The sequence below is a fragment of the Strix uralensis genome, chromosome 3 (genome assembly GCF_047716275.1).
Source record: "Strix uralensis isolate ZFMK-TIS-50842 chromosome 3, bStrUra1, whole genome shotgun sequence".
NCBI classification, from domain to species: Eukaryota; Metazoa; Chordata; class Aves; order Strigiformes; family Strigidae; genus Strix; species Strix uralensis.
The window spans coordinates 61,890,255-61,903,954 of NC_133974.1; the positions used below are offsets into that span (position 1 = coordinate 61,890,255).

Sequence of the window (13,700 nt, forward strand, 5' to 3'; positions counted from 1 at the left end):
GAACATCACCAAAGCAGGTTCACTGATCTCACATGCTTTCTTTACTAGATTTCCATGGTAGGGATCTCCTTTACGCCAAAGAGTCTTATTTGTATCCAGACTTCTTGAAGATTCATTCCAAACATTTGCTCTGCGTGTGCCTGACCCTTATTGCTCCCCCAGAAAGAGTTTGCTGTGCTTGTTTAAACTGTTAGGAGATGCCGAAGACTGACCTTATAGAAATGGTGAACTGTAGTAAACTGAATATGTAGAAAATGAGTGGGACTTTATCAACAAATGGAAACATTTAATTAGCCATGAAATGGCTAAGTACAGTGTGAAGGATGTTTGCCATTTAATTTGGCTTATGGAGTTAAAGCTAGACCAGATGATAATGAAGTGAAAGGTTATTTTTCAGCAAAGCAAATTGTGGCGAAATACATAAAGCCTTCAGTGGAGCTGAATGGGATTTAACTACTACAGAGAACTGTCACTGAGAGGAAATGAAAACTGTTTGATGACAGATTAATGTGCACAAAAATGTTGTACATGCCATTCAGTCACAAATATTGAGAGGTTAAAGTGGCCAATTGGAATTAACATCAATATGGAAAAAGTAATCAAAACTAAGAAAAGTATATGTAAGTTATAAAACACCGTTTGTGTAAAGGACTTAGAAATATTACAGCATATAATAAAAGTGAATGTGAAGACTCCAAGCAAATAAAACCCAAAGAATAAAAGGCTGATTGTGGAGGATTTGACAATAAATAATAAGGTAGTTCTCAATTACATGAAGAATGAAATGACATCAGAAATGCCAAGCTGGATTGGAGCAGCAGTCCATCAAGACCATTCTGTATTTTTGCCTTTTTCCTATCCCAATTGCTTCTTACAGCTCACTGTGACAATATTTTAGTTCTGTATCCAGGCAGGTAAAGGGGTTTTGTAAATCCTAGATAGGGATGATGTAGGGATGAAATAGATGAAATAGAACTAACTCGCCCCCATCAGTATGGGTTCTTAATTCTTCCTGTATAATTCTATTTACCTGAACCATTTTCATAGAAATTACTTTCAGAGTAACTACTCTGAAGTAGACTAAAACTGTTAAGTGGTATGATAATGCCAGGGATTTCATTTCAGAAACCAAGCTGTCATGTTGTATCTTGAGGGCTTCCATCTAGAGGCTAATCAGGCAAAAATAAATGGGTAAAAGTGATACTACTTCTCTTTGACTATTATTGAAATGGGGGGGGGGGGGGGGGGGAGTGGGGGTGTGTGTAACTGAGAAAACGGTTTGTACAGCTTAAGTCAGGGAAAACTTAAGCTCCTTTTGAATTATTGACCTTCTAGTTATTTATTTCCCAGAGACTGGAAAGATCATAATGCCTTGCTTTGAGACATTTCTTGGGAATGCAATCCCCAAAGAAAAAAACTGGGTTTTTTTGCTTTACAGTACAGTTTGACAAGCTTTGCTGCTTGAAATGGTCAACTTCTTTGTAGTAAAAATGGCTTCATTTTATAAACAGGTACCTTGAGAGCTAAGTAGAATGTCTTAAGATGATTCCTTTCCTCAGAATGTTTTCCAGGTCTGCAGCAGATGTCTGTCTTCATCCTGCTGCTGCTGCTGTGATTCAATAAAATGATAAAGCATTTAGTTACACAAAGCTAAAATTTTACTGAGCACCCCCATATGTTATAAACAACTTCAACTATTAGAGCTGAAAAAAAAAACAACTCTTTTTTTTCTCCTTTTCTTCATTTATTTAATGTATTGATTTAAAATTCTTCTTGCTTGTTGGCATGAACTGTCTCTTTGAGAACACCTCCGGGGAGGAAACAAAGAGGTCATGGTATCTGCTGCACTTTGTCAATTGAAAAGTGCACAACTGTGAAACTATGGAATGTATTCCCTGAAGAATCTATTAAAAGGCTCCAAACAACGTTTCTCTAAGCAAATTCAGTGAATAATTTCATCCTGTCTCCTTTTGTGTGCTGTTACACACAACTAGGGTTTCTAAGAACCTAAAATAAAGCCTTCCAATTTCCACTTAAAGGAAAAGGTAATAAAATTTAATTGTGTACTCGAACAGCTCATGTCATTTCCCATGCATCTGATCAATAATTCATTGATTTGCCTTTTGCCTGAGGAAAGTTTTGTACATAGATTCAGCCAGTAAGAATATCGCATAGTGCAGCCTTGTCCTGTTTTTAATTATACTTTTCCTGAATTTGGATCACTAGGCTACCAAGGTGACAGCAGATGGTGAGCAAACCAGGCAGGATGCTGAGAGGACTAATGACCGAGCAAAATCTCTTGGACAGTTCGTCAAAGGCATTCTCCAAGCTGCTGAAGGTATTGGGGGGAAGAAAAAAGCCAATTGTTTCTCAAGAAAACTGAAGGATGGTGGGGAAGAGGGTCTGCGAGACAGTGAGAAAGAGTTTATGCACTGAGAAATGTCATGTGCTTTAAATGTTGAGTGAAGAAACTACAGTCAACTATCTTCAGACTTTTTCCATTCTACAGATGCAGTTTATATAAACAGTTAGTGTATTGGCAATTATGAACAAAGATGAGCAGAAAATTGAGTATGTTCCTTCAGGATTTTTGCAGTTGTTTGAAGAAGAACTATTATGTTGAAGTAACAAACAGGGCTTAGCATTTGTTTATTTTCAAAGCGGTTAAAAACATGTATTGGTAAAAAAACTTGTTGTAAATTTAGCACTTGCTACACTTCATCTTAATTCCCCAAAATGACTTCAAAAATACATTACTACTTGCTGTTAATGAACATCTGCTGCTTGGAATTTGCAAGTGGCTCCTAACCCTACTGAAGTAGTGGCATGGAGCCAACACTCTTCCACAAGCTGCTTCACTGCACTTACAATGCAGTAAAGACTTATGAGCAAAAGTATTGTAGATGGCTTTGAAAAGCAAGACCTATATATTTCAGGAAGCTATTAAATAAGATAATGGCTGAAAAATATGATAAAGGTTATCAATCACAGACATGTTTTTTTACTTGAAAAATACTGATCTGTCCTTTGTTCCATAAAACTCCCACTACATTACTGATTTCAGTAGTTATGCTTCTGATGGCCCATTTCATTGAAAGGGAAAACTTCCACTTTTGTCCAAGTGCTGTAAAATACATTTTATATTGCCTTTAATGTAATGCATCCCCATACATACTCTGTAGCTGAACTGAAGAGCAATTTAGGATATCTTTAGGATGTGCAACTTTGACATTAAATAAATGTGGGAAAAGCAACAAGAAAAACTAAGCAAGTTTTCGATATTTTTTTTATACAAAAGATCAGGTTCCTCATATTTCAAGATGAATTTGGGATGACAAGTGCTAAACCAATTTTTTGCTCCACAAAGTTTATGCCCAGTGTTTGTAACCCAAACAAAAGTTTCCTCAAGCAGAATTAACAATAGGAAGTTCAGAGTTAGAAGACATTGAGGGAGTGAAATAAATTTATGTGGTATCTTAGAAGTAGACAAAGACTTTAAAATCAATGTGTTTGCCTCGTGGCCAAGAAAAATTTTAAGAATAGATGAAATACAGGAGCACATCACTGAAAGATACCTCCTGGGTTGCTGCATCCACTCCCCTGCTATCATAAACTTTCTAACCCTCATCTTCAAAGTAGTTTCCTCAAATACACACAATCTGAATAGGAGGCAGTTTCGAACCCTTCAAAACTACAGATCTTCTCATTTCTAGCTAAAAATATTCATATTTAGTTTATCATCATGTTCTTTTGCTAACTTTGTTCTTTAGTTCAAATAGTTTTTTTTCTCTCCCTAGTGCTTCTCCTCCCTCCCCCATGCCCAGCTATGTTTGTAGGGAGGAATCATATTCCCCTTCGGCCCCTTTTTTTCTAGACTAAAACACCTTAAAGCATATTCTTCCAAATCTCCTGCTTACCTTCATATAATTTCCCCTCCTCTGTTCAAAATTAGGTTCATCTTTCCTGAGCACAGGTAACAGATATTGAAAAGAGCTTGCTTCAGTATCTTGCACTTCAGTAGCAGTAAAACCTGCCTATGACAGCTCTCCTAATACATTCTAGAATAACATTTTCTTTTTTTCACAGCTGGGTACCATTGGAGATTCATAATATAGCTATGTTCTTCTCATTCGTACCTTACATCTAACTGACAGAGCCATAGTTTACAGCTGAAATTTCTGTTGTTATTTAGTTCACAACCTTATATTTTCTAGTATTGAATCTCATTCCGGTCTGATTACTTCAGTTTTGAAGGTCACCCAGTTCATTCTGCATAGCATTCCAATCCTTCTCTACTAAGACTGTCTTACAACTTTTCCTCATAAGCATATTTTATCAGTAGACTTCCTTTTTTTTTTTTTTTTCCCCCAGAATCATTAATGAAAATATTCAGCTGGATTTGCTATTAAACCATATAGTCTGACATATGCTAACTTCAGAAAAAAAAAACCAAAAACACCTACATTAATTTATTCCACATCCTGTTTTCCACTTACTTCCAAAGCAAGTTCTCAGACCATAGTGGAATTCCAGTTTCTTCAAAGCAGGCACTACATTTGCTTGTTCTCAGCCAAACAGTCGTCTTCCTGGATCTGCAATGTCATGCACCAGATCTTTCAAGTTTCTAGAACGGTCGTAATCTGGCCATTCCAGCTTGAGTTCTTCAAAATGTTTTTCCTCTAGTTGTGATATTTTCTATATGCTTAATTCTGATTGCCATCCTCAAATGTCTTCCTGTTCAAGATCACCATCTTTCAAAAACTGAGGATAAACTTCTACCTTATATTGGAGCCATTCCTAGATTATTTTAAAATTTGACAGCATTTTAACTGCATATTGACCCTATACCTTCTTTGCTTCTGCTCTTTTTGACCTATGAGACATTGCTGGATTGTTCGTTGAAGACTTTATGTCCACTCATGATGTTCTGACTGAGAAGACCAACCGGTTTGCAGGCATTCTTTATCCTTGTCCCCCATTCCTAGATTACAGATTTCTGAAAGTCATGGTGCTTTGGATCTCTAGAAATGCAGGCCTGTATCTGTGACCTTGAGCTCCCTAGTACTTGTTGCCAGTAGGCAACAACTTTAGGATGAAGTGCCATCCAAGCACCTATTTCTTTCCATTTACTGAAGGTAATGCTTGAGAATGGCAGCGCTCGGAAATGCATGATTGTAGATCTGACAGCTGCCTCCCTAAACATCAGGGAATCGAGGAATTCTTCAAACCATAAAAACTTATTACAAGTGAGAAGTTGGTAGTGATTTGTTGTAACGACCATACTCTGACCATTGATCCATTTCTACTGGACTGATTGCTGACTTTCTGAACTTCTCAGTACTTGTAACTAGTTTTCCCTCCTAACTATGGAATTTTCTCAACTTTGGACTTTCTTATGTTCATCTATGTCAGTGCATCCAAATCTTTTACCACCACTGGACTCTGATAGTTTGCAGTATGCTAAGACTAGAAAGTAAAGATTGTTACGAGACGGATGGAGAAAGCTAGATATAAATTTTTCTGAATCTATTGAAAGCTGAGATAACATATCTATTTTCTCCTTGAAGGTAAATATTCGGGGAGGTTAAATTACTATTTATTCCAGAATTAAAAAAAAAATAAATACATGCCTATTCCTGGCCTGAGGTAACTTAGTAATGATACATAACATAATGTACAGAAGAAAGTGTAATTTTTTCCAGGCCTCACTACCCCACACATAACCACTCTTGATTAAAGATTCAAATCTCAGTTCTCACCAGCAAAATGAAGACATCATTGGATTAGGATTCTCTTCATAATTTGCTCTAAAACTACACAATGTGTAGATGAAATAGTAGTTTATTTGAATTTTGGAAGACAGATTTTAATTTGTTCAATTAAAGATTTAATTTAAAATACTCAGAAGTAGTCATGTGACCAGGAACTGTACTATTTTGGAAAAATTAGTTAGTTGGGAGTCCTGTGCCTATGGAAAGGCGGCAGTACTTTTTAAAACTGAAGATGGAACTGATTCACAGAATCATAGAATCATCTAGGTTGGAAAAGACCTTGAAATGATTGTCATAAATGACCTAGTTCCTTCTGAAAGTGTATATTCTAGTATGTTGTGGTGCACTATGGCAGAAAGATTTTTTTCAGTCCTTGAATATGATACCATGTGTACAGCTTTATCAGGTAGGAATAATTCAGCTATTCCAAACATGTAATACATTTATAGCTTACCATCATATATTCCAACTTTCATAACCTTCTTTTCCATTTCTGGCTAAATGCTTCTAAATACATGAGTAGGTTTAGATGTTTGTGGGTGTCTTTCACTCCTCTTCTCTCTCCTTCTTCTGAAATTTCCCGATCATTTATTATTCCTAGCACTGTTAAGTCTGAATTCTAAAAATGACATATTTTGAAGTTCTCCAAAAGTAATTTAAATCTAATTTTCATTGCTCATACTACCTGCTCCTTAATTCTGTGAGCAATATACCAGATTATCTTCTGCTGTTTCAAAGGTTCAGTGCAAATTCTTTCTTTCAGGGGGAGGAAGAGGGGAGCAATATATTTCTTATACTGGATATAAAGACTTCCTCACTTTAGTTATTGTGCTTAAAAGTGAGATATAATAAAAGGTTTGGTGAAACATACAACATTTTCTCATTTGTTACTCATCATCAGATTAACGGTCCTTTATATTTCACAGCAAGAATAACCACTGCAAGTTGCATTCCACTTGCTGATAGAGTTGATGGGCAGATGCTTAAAGCCTCTTGTTGTTTTTATTTACTAACTCACTACATAAATATTTTTTGGCCCCTGCAGCTGCAAAAGAAGATGCTATAAAACTGAATGAGACACTCAGAACCCAAGATGAGACCTTGGAGAAGAGTCTTCCAGAACTGCAGAGTGAGGCTGACAGAATGATCACAGAGTTGAGAAGTAGAGAGCTGAATATGCAAGAAAGAATAGCTCAAGATGAGTTAAAGTGAGTAGAGAAACCTCAGTCTTCAACCTCCCAGTGATAATACCTGACTCTTATAAATGTGATTGTCATCTTTTCCAATCAAATTTTGAAGCTGGGGCTTACAGAAATGTGAAGGAAAGCAAAGTCTTATGTTTCATATTTGTTAATACAGCATTTGCATTTTTGGAAATGCTTACGTATGTAGAAAACAATCCCTAGGAAATTACTTGTCTGCTCCACAGGTACCGACAACTTTTCTAATTGAATTCTAAGCAATTTTTCTCAGTTTGTTTTTAGCTTCTGCTTCCGACCCAATGAATGGCGTTTGTACTAAAAAGCTTGTCTAGAAGCTTGGGATTTTTTCTGGAAAACTAATTGGTCTAATAAAAATATTATCTGTCTGCAAAGTTTGTCCAGTAGCATAGGCATTCAAAAGGATGTATTTTGCCATATATAAAATAGTGTAGATCAGAATGTTCCAACTCTGTGGCACGGTTCAGAAGCCCAGGGCTTGGTTATTTAGCTGTCTGTAAAAAAAAAACCTAGATATGTATATATAATTATATTGGCATCTCTTTATAAAGCATTTTGCAAAATGCTGAAGGTTTAGCTGATCCAAAAAAATACTTGTCCTGAAGTTAAAATTCTGGTAGTCTGTTACTTTTGTATCAGTCAGACCAGGCATATTTCTAGAGCTAGGCTTTGCTTAGCCCTTCACCAGAGCAAACTAGCAGGTAATCCAGCTGAGCAGCTATGTGGTCCATTGAAGTTGTGATGGCTCAGAAAACTGTCTGGGATAGAGGTATTCAGGCCTGAAAATGTCAGTTATCAAGTGCGTGCATACTGTAAGGAGACATAAATAGAATACAAGATTAGCTAAGAATTCCAAGCAGTATAAAATCAGATTTGCACTGTCTATCTTATACTTTAGAAACTGGATTATTTTCTGAAAATCCTACCAGTACAGTATTTCTTCCCATAATTCTGATGGTTCTGCTTTTCTGTTCTCTTGAGAAAGGATATATTGCAAACATTTTTCAGCAATGTTTTATTGCTTTTTCTTCTCACTCCACTGGGCCTCTTCTGTCCCTTCTCCACTCACACATAGAAATAAACGAGGAAAAACTAGGGATGAGAAAAATTTAGCCAAGTCTTTGAAAGTGCTGCCTGCAGTTCTAGGGCAGACTGCGGGGAGGCCTTTCAGACAAGGTGTTCTTAGTCCTCAAATGCTACAGCCAACATGAAACTGTCAGACTAGCATGAAATAATTTCCTCCTCTAGCCCAATAGCTAGAGTAGGAAATGCAGTAGGGCTTTTTTGAGGGAAAGAACTTCTCCCCCTCTTACCATTTGTCCTAAAATGTGCAAAGTGAGTGTTTTCATTTCCTGATAAAGGAATACATTTTATACCATGAAATATGTGAATATACTCACTGATTTCAATCAAAGTTACATAGTTTACTTTAAGGATAGGATTACCTCTTTATAGGCAGTCATTGAGATCCAAGAAATTTTGGGGAGTGAACTCAACACAAGGAAAATTAGGCACTGTGGATTACAGGGCAGGAAGAAAAGTTCCCTAGATAATGTTTTCTGAAACTCTTTTATAAAGTACTGGCTCTTAAAGAAAAATATCTTAAAACTGCTTAAATAATGTAGTAAGATAGTGGATAGGATACATTCTGCAAAGAAAAAGGCTGAAGAAAAGTTAATCACTCTTAAAACTGTATCTGTGCGCACATGTGTAGTCACTATGTTCACATGTATTCTTACAGACTCATTTAGAAATATTTACTTTTTAAAATCTCTGCAAGTCTCATGATTACTTTGAAATAGTTAATAATGTTTACTCTTTGGTGAGATGTCTTTTGGCAGTGATTGTATTCTGCTTTCAGGATTTCATCCAACATCAGAATGACAAGAATCAGTGGATTCTTCTTACCTCTCCTATGTTTTCAGTGAATTCTCAAAAGTTAAATGAAGAAGACAAATTAAGTACAGTCTTCTTGCTTTCATAAATGGCAAAACTTCTCTTACGTGTGAAGCTTTTTTACCTCATTTATTTTCCTTCTAACTTTTCAAATCATGTCTGCAATGTGATTGCCTTAGCGTACTGAAATGGCACATTAGTCAATAATTTCTCTCTAAAAAGAGCTTGTTAAAAATACACGTTTCTGTCCTAAACTGCCTTGTTTTTCATACTTATGAAATAAATCTTTCAATATTTTATAACATTCCTACACATTTTCTCGGATGCCACTGCGTTGCTATCAAGGGATGCTGTGAGCCAGATTTCTATCTTTCTACTTAGTATGCTGAATAGCTTTATTTGTGTGTGTCTTTTTCTTCCATAAATTTGTCTGATGGCTTTGAGCCACTGTGAACTTCTATCATCCAGTTTCCTGTAAAAGCGAACTTCGTAACAGCCACACAGTGTTTGAAGAGATGCCTCCTGTTTTTTGACATTGCTTGCTGATATTTTTATTTTTGTATTTGGAGAGACATTGGACAGTTGATCCCCTTATCGATGCTATTCATGATGTTATAGTACTCATTTCTTCACCAGATAGGACAATCCTAACTCATATGTATAGTTGGGTATTTTAATCATGTTCTCATCAGTTTCTAATCTTTCTTTTGTTCCTTTGTACTCATTTTGAGGATCCAGATCATACAGCATTCCAAGTGTTAGGCCAGACCTGTGACTGTTTCTTCTAACACTTCAAGCATTTTGTATAGTTTTGTTCTTTTTCTAGGAAGGTAACCAATGAAATTAGCACAACTTAAATGTGCAAGATAATATTTCAAGAAGTGTGGTGCAGTCCAGTCACAGAGAAATTCTGGTACATAAAGCAAGGGATTACATGGAGGAGATTTATTGCCTTGTACTTCATTAGAAAGAGCAGAGGGAAGAATGCCCAAAGGTTGATAGGGAAGTGTTATCTTTAGAGCACCAATAAAGAGTTTTGAGGTAAACTACTGGACAGATAGATAATTTGGACTGTGCTATGAGGCAAGGGCATAAAAGGGAAATCCATCTGTCTTGTATTGTTCCTCCAGTACTGCAGAGCCATAAGGGTATCAAAATTTGCCAGAAGTGTAAGACAGTAGCTGCTTATACAAAGAACAATGGAGAAGTTATGGAAGAAGTTTTGAATTCCTTTCTACACTTCCTCTGTGACAGGGTGTCAATACTGGGATTTAATTTTTGATTAAATATTTTGTCCCCAGAAGTTGCAAATTCACAACATTAATGATTTTTTGTTTTTTTCATCAAAACCAAGGGCAGGGCAGGTGGAAAAAAAAAAATCCATCTCAGAAAATTGCAAAGCTAAGGTAACAATTTGGCTTTCCTTGACTCCAATTCAGATCCTTCATCTAAATTATGCCCATTGGCAGCATGTCTTTTCCAACTCTCAGATATTTTTTTGTGTGTGCATTTATTTATGTGTTTATTTTCAGAAGGTTTCTAATGGAACTGACTATAAGCAGGCCAAACTGCAGTGTTTTTCAGAAAATACAGTTCTTGTTTTCCACACTGCTTCTTCAGACCCATTGCCATAATGAGACAGGAAGAAAAACTTAATCTGTTCCAGATGAAAGTGCAATAGATTTCTTCTGTAGGTATTATCTATCCTACAGATTCCTGTTTACTTAGGACTTTTGTTTATCTCTAAAGCATCAGCTTGGAAGTGCCTCTTTTTTTTTGTCTTTTTTTTCTGTCCTTGTCATATCATTACATTAATGCAGTGGTGTTGCATTACATGAAAGTGATTCAATGGCCTGGTATCATGAGGCAGGGAGATGAGAGGGCATAAAGACTCCAGTACTCCAGTCCTTTAAAACTGGGTGTGACAACTCTCTGATGATCAAGAAATACTGTACCCCTGCCAAAAGCAGGCACTTGTGAACTTTCTGTTTCTGGTTGCCAAAGTCTATTAAAAATAACCCAGAATTTATCTTAGATAAGCAAAATTGTTTGGCTACTGGAAGTCATAAATCCAAGGATCCTGGGGGTTGTTTATTTCACAGGAAAGTATTTATGATTTTTGACTGTCTAAAGCAGTTTGTCCGCTCTAAGACAGCTTGAAATCAGGCATATTTACATATCCCCCTCAGTTCAAGGTAGGATACTACTTTGTGTCACGTGTCACATTAATGTGAATGAAGGAAATCTTTTTGACAAGTTGAAATGTTTCAGAAAAGCTTGAAATGTTTAAGAAAAACCTTGCTTCACTAGTCAGATCTCAAGAATGGCAACTTACCAAAAAAATAAAAAAAGACAAAATGGTCTTCAGTGGAGAATATTTGAATATTTTCTACTTCATAAATAGGACCTTAGTGGCGTTTAAAACCCTCTTTAAGAAAGGGCTTAAGAACAACTGTTATTTCACTTTATTAAACATGTGTTCTCTTGAAAGTTACTTTGAGATTTAATTTAGAGGTCTACTTCCTTTGCATGTTATTAAGAATATTCAGATTATTTGGTGTAGGGAATATGAACTCAGTGCCTTCATGGATGGTGATGTATTGCAGGAATGCAGAAGATCTTTTGGACAAGGTGAAGAAATTATTTGGTGAGCCCAGTGAGAAAAATGAGGATCTCAAAAATGAGGTCCAGGACAAGCTAGCAAACTACAACACCAAAGTTGATGATGCTCGAGATCTGCTAAGAGAAGCTATGAGTAAAATTAGGGAGGCTGATCATTTATCTGCAGTCAACCAAAAAAATATGACCATGGTAGAGGTGAGTCCTGACAAGTTGTATGCTTGATTACTTGGAGTCTGATCAAATTCGAAACTTTGCATGATTAAATCTTGAAACAAAAATAGAACCAAACCAAAAATATTATTAAAATATATCTGATCTAATTAAAAGGAAACATGTTCCTCAGAATGAGGAAATGCATTGGCTTTTATAAGTAGAACTACTCCACAGTTTTATCAAAATAATATCATCTGCTTTTAAACACTGAGTAGAGGGTGCATTGGATTTAGTGTTCTGGGGGAGATTAAATTCATCCCAGTATAAATAGTCATGTAAAATTCAAATCTTGTGCTCAAGATTTAAATAGGAGTTCAGTTAAAATCTTTGCTATCATATATTTGCTCCTAGAAAACTTACACTTTCATCTCCCTCTCTAACTCCTGGGAAGAAGACTGGAGGGGGTATGTCGATATTACAGAATAATAAATCAAACTCTATCCTCTGTAGTTAGTAGCTGTTATAAATGATCTCCTTCATAGCAGAGGGGTCTGCTTGTGATTTAATTTAAATTGCAGACTTAAAGAACATATTATACTGTACATTAACAAGCATTTAACCAAGACATAAAGAGCAGAGTCAACCTAATGAAGATAAATGTTTCGACTCTGCTTGTATCTTGATGAGCTTTCACCTCATGTACAGTGATGAGGTTAGAGTTCCAAGACCTCAGTTCTCAGCAGAGATTTGTGGGCTTGATTGAATTAAGGAAATAGAGTGCTGGAAAGAAGTTAGGTGATCTCTGTTCTGTGCATTTTCTTCCCAAAGGTGAATGGATAAAGGCTGGAAAAATTACCCGCTATCTCAGTTTTTAAAATATTGTCTGCATCACAGTATCAGAGTGCCTGAAGGCACCCTTTCCAGCAGTCCTGCCCAACCTGATTGTTTTGAAGAGTTTTTTGCTTTATTTTGATCCTGTTTTGACCAAGAAGCCATCACAGCACTCTTAACGCTAGAATGCCATGGTCTCCTATCTGTGATACTCAATGGATCTTGCACAGGAAATTGCCAGTTCCTTATTCAGAAGTCCATCCTTACGACACAATATGCAGTATTTTTACCAGTTGTAAAATCAAGAATCCTAAGGTTGCTCCAAACCATCATCTTTTGTTTTTCATTCAGTACTTAGTGAAACACCAGTGGACGTAAATAGGAAAGCAGCAGAATATTTTGATAAATTTTGCCTTCATAGCCAGAGAAGATAATTGTCAACATGAGAAATGTGCACATCTGGGTAAAGATTAGGGTTTCTGACTTCTTTCTGATTCATTTTGTAGTAGTACTACAGTCAGTTACCTGTGTTATAGAGCAACAAAACACCTACTGTGTGGGAGGGGGATACAAAGCTGGGGATAGGAGGAGAAGGAAAAGATATCTTACATTATATGTGCAAAGCTGGGGGTAGGAGGAGAAGGAAAAGATATCTTACATTATATGTGCTTTATTGTTGTCACTGCATTTGCTCTGAAAGCTCAGAGAATTCCAGGAGTGGCATTGTGGCATGGTGACAAAATGCAGTCTTGTATTGGGATGCTGGTATTTGAACTGGCATTCCTGTTCTAGTAAACAACTCATATTTTTCTTTGTGTGAACACATCCTATAGAAAAAGAAGAAGGCTGTAGAAGATGGCAGACAAGATGTTGAAAAGAGCCTGCAGGAAGGGAATGATATCCTTAATGAAGCCAACAAACTTGTAAATGAAATCAGCTTAGCTGTAGAGGTGAGTGTTTTGACATCCTTGTCTGAGAGTTAGTACAATGGAGCATCACTATGGAAGCAAAATACATAATTAAAGTAACACCTGATTTCTCTTCTTATTTATCAATGTTTGAATATTTGAATTGGAAGAAATCATTTTTCCATTGCCGTATGGCAGAAAAGGTAATCTGGTATATAAATATTAACATTGAGATTTAAGTGTTTCATTGGATTACATAAAGAGCTAGCTCATAATTTTTCATGGAGTCTGCCTTCTTT

The 13,700-nt window shown here is 36.3% G+C and overlaps 1 protein-coding gene across 4 annotated transcripts in view; it reads left to right on the forward strand.

Moving 5' to 3' along the window:
• Positions 1-13,700, forward strand: part of LAMA2 (laminin subunit alpha 2) — a 391,575-nt gene that overhangs the window by 301,869 nt on the left and 76,006 nt on the right. For all 4 annotated transcript variants that reach the window (XM_074862478.1, XM_074862479.1, XM_074862480.1 and 1 more), the window contains 4 exons: positions 2,227-2,338; positions 6,817-6,979; positions 11,494-11,704; positions 13,327-13,443. In XM_074862478.1, coding sequence (XP_074718579.1) covers positions 2,227-2,338; positions 6,817-6,979; positions 11,494-11,704; positions 13,327-13,443 — 603 coding nt within the window. The remainder of the gene's footprint in view (positions 1-2,226; positions 2,339-6,816; positions 6,980-11,493; positions 11,705-13,326; positions 13,444-13,700) is intronic.